The 11,624-nt window shown below is 34.7% G+C and overlaps 1 protein-coding gene across 1 annotated transcript; it reads right to left on the bottom strand.

Annotated features, from left to right (window-relative positions):
- Window positions 1-2,362: 2,362 nt before the first annotated feature.
- On the bottom strand, window positions 2,363-10,110 carry psme3 (proteasome activator subunit 3). The gene is made up of 10 exons (XM_023270201.3): window positions 9,960-10,110; window positions 6,988-7,020; window positions 6,832-6,894; window positions 5,794-5,898; window positions 5,654-5,702; window positions 5,454-5,572; window positions 4,246-4,382; window positions 4,099-4,153; window positions 3,025-3,111; window positions 2,363-2,930 (listed from the first exon to the last, which is right to left on the bottom strand). The coding sequence occupies exons 1-10, from the start codon at window positions 9,999-10,001 to the stop codon at window positions 2,850-2,852; spliced, it is 771 nt and encodes a 256-aa protein (XP_023125969.1). The 5' UTR covers window positions 10,002-10,110; the 3' UTR covers window positions 2,363-2,849.
- Window positions 10,111-11,624: the final 1,514 nt, after the last annotated feature.

The raw sequence follows: 11,624 nt of genomic DNA, 5'->3' as shown, positions 1-11,624 counted from the left end.
CTCATCGTTCACATCTACTTCACTAACAGCTTCACAGATTGCAGAGTTCTTTTTTTTAGTTATTTTTGCAAAAACTGGGAAAACTTTGTTTGTACAGCTGTTTTAAAGTGCCCACAGGTGTTTCAAAGACTGGAAAAATTACACTGCCTGCAGTTCAGCCAAAAACTCTCTGAATTTTTGTCATGTGACTGTAGGTCACAGCTGACTCAGTCATGACTTCCAAATTGTGCTGAGTTTTGCAGAATTTTTTGTTTTTTGCAAAATCTGTTTAGAGCAAATGGTTTATTTTTGGTGAATCTTTAAACGAAACACGTGGAATAAAATGATTTAGTGAAATATTACAAATTTTAGGCTTAAACTTGGTGTTTTTTCAACAGAATGGCACATCAAGAATCATCAAAATGTGCAAAAATTGGTCCAAAATCATCCAAAATATGACATATAATTTAAAATGGCTGACTTCCTGTTGGGTTTTGGGCCTTTGAGCAGTTGGCTTTATGTGCTTCCTGATGTGTTCCAGATGTGAGCTAAATACTGTAGCTGTAGGTGAAACGCGGTTCGGGGGCTGAATTTCCATAATATTGCAGGGGGCGCTAATGAGCCATGTTGCCATATACATGTGTATTTCCCTTAAAATATCAAATGTTTTTGCTGCTCCTGATGTGTGCGCAAATGTTCACATGTTTTTGAGAATTTTTAGGGTGTTAAAAATGTGTTTCTGTCACTGAAAGAAGAAAGAAAAAAACCCATGGATTACCAGTGGTTCGTTGCACCGTGACGTAACTTTTACTGCCTAAAAACGTGCACGTCTCTTTTTTTACAGTAGAAATATCTGTTAAACCACACAGCAGACAGCGATGACATAATTTGTCCCAGCAGCCAATCCCACGTCTCCTTTCTGACCATCTAGTCGTGTTTTTATCTCTGCTGGTGGTTTCCTCTCTTATCTGTAGCGGTTCTATCTATATGGATCTATGGGGCGGGAGGCTGGAGGTCGTCACTAACAGATGTTGAGAAACTGTTTACTGGTTGTTTGTCTCAGTTATGATGAATCTGATCACCGCTGCAGAATAAACAACAACAGGAGAACTTAATGTCAAAGCATCGTATCGTCACATCTGTAAAACAAATAAGAATCGACTAGAGACATAAAACAAACTGAATCACTCGTGTCGACTATCAATACTTTACCTTGACCTATTTCATCTAAAAAAGTAGTTCAATTTAAAACAATCTCACACATGTGAACTTGTAGTTAATTAGTATTATTACAATTATAATAATAATTATTATTATTATTATTAGTAGTAGTAGAGGTATTAGTAGTAATAAAATAAAGAAAAAAGGCTTCATCTCAGTCTTTTGTGCTCTAAAAATAATGTTTGGGCTCAAAAACAATGAGTTTCATGACTAATTCTGTCAAAATAGTTGCAAAAACATTTTTTTTGCTTCGTTGAGTCATAATTGATGAGATAAAAAGTTAAACTGCATCTATTTGAAGTTTTCTTTTGCCTTTTTTGACATTTTATGCAGAATGAGTAGCCAAATATGCCTTAAATTTGGAGATGTTTAGAGTCCAAGTTGCTTGAATGCTCAAAACTGGAAACAACACTGACATCTGCAAGTCAAAAAGAAACATAACGGGTAGAAAAACTCATTTCTAAGAGGGAATTTACTGCATTTTTGCACTAAAAAACACCAGGAAGTGACACCAACATGCCCAAACCCTCAATATAGTTGCAAAAACTTTTTTTTTCTGCTCCGTTTAGCCATTATTGATTGGATTCAATGTTATACTGCTTCTATTTGAAGTTTTCTTTCACCTTTTTTGACATTTTGTGCAGAATAAATAGTCAAACGTCATAATTTTGGCAATGACATCAGAGTTGTCAGATTTTTAGTCAAGATGCTCGAATGCACAGAAATGGAAACAACACTGACATCTGCAGGTCAAAAGGAAACATAACGGGTAGAAAAACTCATTTCTAAGAGGGAATTTACTGCATTTTTGCACTAAAAAACACCAAGAAGCGACAACAACTTGCCCAAACCCTCAAAGTAGCTGCAAATCCACAATTTTTCTGCTTTGTTTAGGAATAATTGATGAGATTAAATGTTACACTGCTACTATTTTAAGTTATTTTTACATTTTATGCAGAATAAATAGTCAAATATGCCTTAATTTTGGAGATTTTTGGAGTCGAAGATGCTTGAACGCTCAGAAATGGAAACAACACTGACATCTGCATGTCAAAAGGAAACGTAGTTCATTTCTAATATATAATTTACTACATTTTTGCACTAAAAAAACCCCCAGGAAGCGACACCGTGATGCCCAAACCCTCCAAAAACAATCAAAATGTCTTATCAAAAAAATCTTTTATTCAATAGTCAATGCCCCGACATTAGAGATGCTTTGGAGACTTGATGCATTTTCACTGAAAACCATGAAGCCGTGGACCTAAAACCTGCTCAGTCTTTAGATATTTACGCTTTAACATTCGGATAACAGACGGAAAAACAAAACACATCCGACAGACTTTCAGCTCTACAAATGAAGCGATTCCACGAGAAGATCTGAGGACAAGATGTTTAATTAAAATTAAAAAATACATAACGCTTCTTTTTTTTCTGTCTATGATCTATCTCCCCGGGTTCGTACCAGAGAATATCCTCGAAGGGTTTTTAAAACAAGAAAAATATATTTTACATTTAAAACAAACAAAAAAAAAATAGAGAAAAGGATGTGTCCGTCTATGGAAGCTATGCTCTGGGCGGCTGATTGTATCGGAGGAGGTGAGTGTCTGGGAGAGTCCTGCCATGGGGGAGGCGGATCTGCTGGGTCTGGATCAGTACAAGGCGTCGGTGTTGCTGCTCCGAGGCCTCTTGATCTTCTCGATGTTCTTCAGGATCATGTCGTGTAACGTTACCTGTACACCAAGAACAAGCGTCATTCATCCTGCAGCTCTAAAAACCAAATAAATGCTGACAAAAAGTTGATGAAAGGTGACAAAAGTCTCGTACGTATTGATTTCTGAGCTCAGAAACTATGATCTTCAGGCTGATGTACTCCTTCTCATCGATCTCTGTTACTGTACGTCGATAGTCCTCCTGGTTAAAAAAAGTGGATTTGAAGTGAATATTTTTCTCTTAAATGCTTCAAAAAAGCTCAAATTCAGGCTGCATCATGTTAAATCTGATTAATGCAGAATTTTTTAACCCTGTAAAACCCACTGTTGCAAAAATACATCAGCAGCTTATATATATGTATATATATATATATATATATATATATATATATATATATATATATATATTATATATATATATATATATATGTATATACACACTTATTTCTTGCTCATTTTTTTCTGTACAATACATATATTTTATTATTATTATAAAAAATAATTTACATATGTACATACATATATATATATAAATGTGTTTTATTTTTGGCTAATTTTTTTATGATAATTTGAGTGTGTGTGTGTGTGTGTATATATATATATATAAAGTTGGGAGTGTCTGTTTGTTCAGGGGAGAAAAGAGTTAAAAACTTTATTTAATACATTTAGATTTTTGCCCCATTTTGTGTTCGCACCTGATTTTATTCCCAATAAATTTAATTTACTTTAACAGCGTGATTAAAATCAACACAAGTTATCAGACAGGCGCCACAAAAAAATTACATGCAAAAACTAAATAAAGTCATTTAAATATTAAAGTTTTAGTAACCTGGTGATGATTGACAAATTTTTTAGCTAATCTGACATTTGTCTTGTTGATAAAGAACTTTATTTTTTGAAAGGTGCCATAAAAATACCATTATAATTACTTTTATGTTTACCTTTAACGTTGGTTTTTGGGCTGAAGGGAACAACAAGACAAAATCCCATGATATAGCGAAGAATCTGTGACACCAAATACATTTTAAAAATCTGCGATACAGTGAGAAGGCGATCTGGTGAGGGACATTTAGGACGTCATCTTGACTGACATCTTTCACTTCATTCACCAAATAACTATTGATTAAATGAGAAATCATTCAGAGTTTGCTCTTTTTCTTTCTGTTCTCAGTGTAGAATATTAACTCACCACATGTGGATATTTAGCTATTTTCGAAACCAGCTTTGCTCGTGTGATGTAGTATCTGGAAGCAAACAGACAAACACAGAATGAATGTTAGAAGGTATAAAAGGCACCAGATGTGATGTTTTGCTCAGTATGTTGTGGAACATGAACCTGGATATCTGGTCGAGGTAAGAAGCCGCCTCTCCCTCCACCGTTCTGAGCTCAGCTACCGTCTCCTCCTGGATGGACACACCAAAGTTGTTTCCATCTTCTATCCTGGGGATGAGCAACTGAACCCACATTTTAACCTGCAGGGAGGAGAGAAGAAACCAACATCTGGAGGCTTTCAGACGAGTGAACAGAGAGAAAAGCTGCTCAGCGTGTGACGGTTTTACTGCCAGAGGTGAGCTAAGTAAACATGACACGTTCACTGACATCAGGTAAATCTGGAACTGAACAATAAACATTGAAATCTCAACAACAACAACATCATTTTGTTACAATATCTAATCTCCACGGAGACGGCTTTCCTTTACTTTGAAGCATCAGAAGAATCTAACACTTGGGAGCCATAATGAAGGGCAAAAAGTTAGTGAATGTATAGAGCAACTTTAATATAGAGAAACTTTAATTAATATAGAGCAACTTTAATACAGAGCAACTTTAATATTGAGCAACTTTAACTAATATAGAGCAACTTTAACTAATATAAAAGTTGATTTAGTTGCCATAATGAAGGGCAAAAAGTTAGTGAATGTAGCACAATCCAAGGTGGCGTACAACTGGAGAATGTAAACAAAACTGGCTTATAGCGCCGTGTGACGACGTATCCATCCGCTCCACTCATCAACTAGTTACATGGAACCAGTTCCAACGTAACACCATTGGTCGTAAACCTCCTGTATATTTCTAAATATCCTCAATTTATGCTGTAAAAATGTCAAGTAAATCAGACATTTGAGCAGAAAGTTCCTACTTACAATCACAAAAAAAATTGTAAATATTTATTATATAATTTATATATATATTTATATTTGAAAAACATCAACTAAATAATTTTGGCATTTTTCTAAAAAACAAAAAGATTAATGGACACCTAACTGATTTATTTTCTGCCAACAATGCGGTAATGTGATGCGTTTGTGGATGACTAGTTTTGCTGAATTGCTTAATTCTTCTTGCACATGAAGGAAAGTTCTTGAGTGGAATTTGATCAAGTTTGCAGCAAAACCTTCTGACGAAACGCCGTAGGTCGAGGACGTTGTAAACCGAGGACGTCCTGTACTTCTACGTGTATTTCACACGTCTTCTGCTCTAACTATCTGTCCCCAAACCCTTGAAACAATAAAACACGACTCTTACTAAAGACGTTTACTCACTGTGTTGCATTTCTCTATGAGCGTCCTGATCTCCGGTTTGACCTTTTCGATGAGATCGACGAGGTTCCCGTTGCTCTTCATCATCCCGCCGGGCATCACAAACACCTTGGTGCCAGTCACTGCACAGAAATCACAGGTAAATATTACGTCTCCAACCTTTTATCTGTGGCTGATTAACAGACTAAAGCTGCAGCTCTCACCCATGTCCTCCCCACTTCCATCCTCCAGCTTCCTCTTTTTGGCATTTTGCTGTAAAACACAGAATAAAACATTTATTACCTCCACTGTGCACACAGTAGCTTCATGTTTGTATCCTCTGCAGGTTTAAAGCTGAACTCACCGCTTCTAGTCCGTCGTGGAGGTTAGAGAGCAGGATGGGGTCCGGCACCGTCAGATTGATCTCCGAGTGGATCTCCTTCAGCTCCGTGATGTTTATACTGGGATCCTAGAACACAAGGACAACATCTATTGTTTACATTTGTCAGATAGTTTACCAACAAACTAAATTATTCCATGGTAGTGTAGTAAGTCTGCATACACATCCCCGGACACCACCGATTTTTAATTTCTTAACTTTACCTCACTTGAGAGCAACTTAAACGAATGTAGAGCAGCTTTAACTCGTTTTAGAGCAACATTAACTAATATAGAGCAGCTTTAATTCATTTTAGAGCAACTTTAATTCATTTTAGAGCAACTTTAACTAATATAGAGCAGCTTTAACTCGTTTTAGAGCAACTTTAACTAATATAGAGCAGCTTTAATTCATTTTTGAGCAACTTTAACTAATATAGAGCAACTTTAACTAATGTAGAGCAACTTTAACTCATTTTAGAGCAACTTTAACTAATATAGAGCAACTTTAACTAATATAGAGCAACTTTAACTAATGTAGAGCAACTTTAACTCATTTTAGAGCAACTTTAACTAATATAGAGCAACTTTAACTCATTTTAGAGCAACTTTAACTAATATAGAGCAACTTTAACTCATTTTAGAGCAACTTTAACTAATATAGAGCAACTTTAACTCATTTTAGAGCAACTTTAACTAATGTAGAGCAACTTTAACTCATTTTAGAGCAACTTTAACTAATATAGAGCAACTTTAACTCATTTTACAGCAACTTTAACTAATATAGAGCAACTTTAACTCATTTTAGAGCAACTTTAACTAATGTAGAGCAATGTTAAGTTATTTTATCTGTAAGCTGCAGCTCTTCTGGAGCTTTTTCTAGCCACCAACATCTTTCACATCATATAGTTAAAAAAAAAAACATGCATTGAACTTTACAGCCAACATATGCATAAATTAATTGTCATTCTCAACTACAACAACAACTACAACGTGTTTTTAGTTTACTGAACAAGCAACTGACCTTAAGAAAGTGATCAAGCTCCAGTAACTTCTTTGGGAAAAAATTTGCGACTAGATCCTCTGCCTGCAAAGAAACACATTTCATAAGTTTTTATTTTAGATTTAGAGCATTTTTAGTGCATGTTTGAAAACAATTTAAAAGATAAACAACACTTACTTCTGCAGTGATACGTTCCCTGAAAGCATCAACCTGCAAACACAAACACACATGAGACAAGACTCTGATACACAAAACAGCTCTTTTTTTGCCCACCCCTTTGCTAAGAAGCAGCTGTGGGATTAAGTTTAATTAGCCTAAAGTGGGTTTACTTTGGTCTAAATGATCACCACAGATTCTATAAACATGGCTCTGTAGTCAGTATAAGACTTAAAATGGAAAATATCATGTTCTCTACATGATGCCAGTGTTGCTCCAGAAAGTAATTTTAGAGAGTAACTTTAACTCCTTTAGAGCAACTTTAACTAACATAGAGCAACTATACCTAATATAGAGAAACTTTAATATAGAGCAACATATTGAGCACATTTAACTAATAAAGAGCAATTTTAACTAATATAGAGCAACTTTAACTAACACAGAGCAACTATAACTAACACAGAGCAACATATTGAGCAACTTTAACTAATATAGAGCAACTTTAATTAATATAGAGCAACTTTAACTAATATAGAGCAACTTTAATTAATATAGAGTAACTATAACTAACATAGAGCAACATATTGAGCAACTTTAACTAATATAGAGCAACTTTAACTCCTTTAGAACAATTTCAATTATTATAGAGAAAGTTGAATTAATATAGAGCAACTTTAACTAAAATAGAGCAACTTATATTAACAAAGTGCAACTTTAGCTAATATAGAGCAACCTTGTGTCAGCTTGTTTGTCTTTGAGTTTATCTACAGCTGCTTTTATCTCCATCAAACATTCATAAAATGCAAATATACTGAAGTTAAGTTCTCAGGTGAGGGCAAAGGCAGGTCTTTGTGAATATTTATTGGTTCTTGTGACTAAATCAGGCATAAAAAACACAATATAATGGCACGTTTCCAGTGTTTAGGCTGTACGTGTTTAGTATGTTGACTATCATTGTTTACATTTGGAAACCAGACTGATGACACGATTTATGGATGAGTTATAATCTATTAAAAAATAAAAACATTATCTCCTTTGCAGTCACCCTGTGAGCTATAATCTTTAATATAAGGTCCTATTGAGTGAAGTCAAGTCTTTTTGTTGTATTAATAACATCACAGTCCTGATGTATGGGCTGGAATCACTGTTGACAGGCGGATTTTACATAAAGCTGCAGCTGCTTTTATCTCGGTCAGACAGTCGTAATGTGCACATACACAGATCTGTGTGTTTGTGGTGATAGCGAAAGTGTGTTTTTGACAAAGTTTGTTGTAACCGAACAACTGTGACCAAAAATAAATAAACATACAGCACAATCGGGCCTGATGTTTAATATAGAGAAGTCACGTGTTTATATAACATTTAATTTCCAGACGAAAAATAAGCCAGGTGCTGTAAGTTCACCTAACTAGTTTAATAATTGAGGTTATTAATGATGTGAATTCAACAGTAATTTACATATTGAGGATTAAAGCACTACAAAAGCTTAAAAAAACGTAACTTTACCTGATTATAATAAATATTATAACTACAATTAGGCACACAAGGCTGAAAATATAGTATTATTAATGATGCAGTTAGCTAAATTAACTTGAATAGTAAGGCTTTAACGCTCCAGTATTATGAATTATGGAGATTAAGCTGACTAATTTAGAACTAGAGTTAAAACACTACAAAAGTACACATGAAAACCCAACCAATCAAAGGATTATCTAGACTCTTGTTTTAAAATTTAACATTTTAATAGGTAATAGTATACTTCTATAATATACATCATTTCCAATTTTAAAGCTGTATGTGTTTAGTATGTCCAATATTCTTGTTTAGACTGTTATTAACATAATTTAGGGATGGGTTTTACTGAACAAATACAGAAATTAGCTCTCTTGCAGCTATTCTATGGGGGTGTAATCTTTAAAATACAACCCCCATTAATGAAATTAAGTCATTTGGATACATTTATTACACTTAATTCACAATGAATGGGCTGGAAACTGTTTTTGGCATATAGAAAACTGCATTATACGAGTTTAACTAGTCTTTTAAATGTATTTTAACCAGTAAAACGAACAGGATTGGTTCTAGACTGAGAAGGTAACTGTTATAAGAGATATGAGGATAACAGCTAAAGAGATATTTTCTGCACCAGATAAAAGCAGTTGTGGATGTAAATAAAATGGGCACTGTAGCTTCACTAATCAGTTTTTGGTAGTTCAGGCTGCTATTAATATGATTTATGGATGGGTTTACTTCACAAATACAGAAATTAGCTCTCTTGCAGCAATCCTATGGAGGTATGATCTTTAAAACATGACCCTCATGAATTAAATTAGGTCACCTTGATGCATTTATTATACTTAATTCACAATGTATGGGCTGGAAATAGCGTTTGGCAAGTAGAAAACTGCATTATATGAGTTAAACTGGTCTCTTAAATGCAGTTGAACCAGTAAAACGAACAGGATTGTTCTAGACTGAGCACGTAGCTGTTTTAAGAGAAAAGAGGATAACAGCAAAGGAGCTCATTTCTTTTTGTTTGTCTGCACCAGATAAAAGCAGCTGTGGACGTAAATAAAACGGGCGTTGTAGCTTCACTAATCAGTTCTCGACAGACGGTATGACACCGGCAGCTCGCTGAGCTAACTCAGTAGCTCCGGCCTTCTGTTCTCCATGTGGTCCCCCGGTATTAGTTCCGGTTTGTACACACCACGCTGGAACACAAACTCTATTTGGCTCCCCGTGAAGCTTAACGTCACCGTGACACAGCACCTGTCGGCCGGTTCGACGGGTGTAAAGTAGCAGGCGGGAAACAAGCCGGTTAGCCGCCGCTAGCTGCTATTAGCCGGCTAGTAGCTATTAGCGAGTAATAGCTCGGCCTTATCAGAGCGCTCACATCATGCGGCTAACTAGCATGCTAACTAGCAAAGCAAAATGCAACAACAACAACAACACGTCGTCGAATGATGAAGTTTCCCCCGAAGCGCGAATCTCACCTTGGTTTTAATTTCATTGTCCACCTTGAGGAGTGAAGACATCTTATGTGATCAAATATGCGCAGAACGATTGTCCCGACAGCATCAACTTCTCTTATGAACGTGTGGCTTAGTGCTGTCAGCCACACTGTGTGAGCTTAAAGATGACGACGATAAAACGCGACGGAGGCGGGACTGTCACTGCTCCTGCGCGAAACGTCGCCACGCCGGAGAAAGGAAAACAGGAGCGTTAATGATGATAAACAAAACATTTAAGTTAGTCAGGTTAGTTTATATTATATCAAGTTTACCCTAATATTTAAATTACTTACGTAAATATGTATGTTGTGTAGTTTTTGAATCGGGTCTCAACTACAGTATTTAAATAAGTCAGATAAATCTGTATTTTATATAATTGTGTAGTGTCTTTAATAATTAAATTGTTCAGGGAAATTTGTATTTTGTCTAATTTTGTAGGTTCTCAACCTTAACATTCATTTTAGTAAGGTAAATTTGTAATGTTTTAAAGGTATTTTAGGGCCTAAACCCTGATATTTACTATATGTAATTTCTTTAGCTTTAATATTTAAATTACTCAATAATTATTTTTTAATTATGTTATATAATTTTGTAAGGTCTCAAGCTTAACATTTACATTAGTCACGTACATCTATTTGATTTTGTTATAATAATACTACTACTAATAATAATAATTATTATTATTTACCCTAATATTAAAATTTTTTTTAGATGCATTTTGTGGTGTCCTCAACTTAATATTTAAATTAGCTGGGTAAGTTTGCATTTTATATATTTTTCTTATGCCTTAAAATTAACCCTGTAAAGCCTGATCCATCATAAGATAGCCAGAAAATGTTATTTTTTTTGGAACTGAGATGTTTATTAACCCTTTTAATCATAATTCACCATAATTTTGCCATATCATTTTGTTTATGATATATTATTTGCATCAAATTTGATCCATTGGGTGGTTTTGGCAACTTTTTGCTCACAACAATCTAAAGCAAAACTCCACTTGCTCCAGTCTACTAATAGCATTGAGTGAGCTTATTAATATTATAATAATAAATAAAATTAAAGAACAAAACGACAAACTGCAGGGAGCTTTGTCTCCATCTGCCAGTGGGTTCTCATACTGAACATCTGGACTAATCCCACTAAATCTGCTCTATCTCCTCCTTATCCTCATCTTCTCACTGCTCCATGTCACTCTTGTTTTCATCCAGGATCTGGTTGATGGCATTTTAAATGTACTTTCTTTTTCTCTCTTCCTCCTGTATTCTTTTTGACATCTAAAAATGCATCAATATAGTATAGCTATTATGATTTCAGAGGAATTGTTACTGTAAAAATAGTCCAAATGCATTTGAAGATGGCACACACACAAATAGTGTGTGTGTGCATTTTCATAGGTATAATGTAGATTACATTACAAAAATGCTACATGATGATTCAGGAAAAAAAGCACGTTATAAACCTGTAGTATCACACTTGATACAGACATTTAACACGAGTTAATTGAAATATAAACAATGAATAGCTTAGTAAATATGCATTCTTTCAATGCAGAAAATACTTACTGAGTAACAATTTAGATGTTATTTTTACCTTTACTTCTAGAAAGTGAGCACTGATTTTCCTTAAAAAACATATATATATATATAT

The sequence above is a fragment of the Amphiprion ocellaris genome, chromosome 18 (assembly GCF_022539595.1).
Source record: "Amphiprion ocellaris isolate individual 3 ecotype Okinawa chromosome 18, ASM2253959v1, whole genome shotgun sequence".
In the NCBI taxonomy this organism is placed as follows: Eukaryota; Metazoa; Chordata; class Actinopteri; family Pomacentridae; genus Amphiprion; species Amphiprion ocellaris.
This window is presented reverse-complemented; position numbering and strand designations above follow the sequence as displayed.

Bases quoted from the DNA above. Each gene is read 5' to 3' on its own strand.
- psme3 (XM_023270201.3), bottom strand. From the start codon at position 10,001: ATGTCTTCACTCCTCAAGGTGGACAATGAAATTAAAACCAAG. The intron at 5,703-5,793 runs GTGAGTTCAGCT...TGTGTTTTACAG, and splicing joins TCCACGACGGACTAGAAGCG to CAAAATGCCAAAAAGAGGAA. The intron at 5,573-5,653 runs GTGAGAGCTGCA...ATTTCTGTGCAG, and splicing joins TGGAAGTGGGGAGGACATGG to TGACTGGCACCAAGGTGTTT.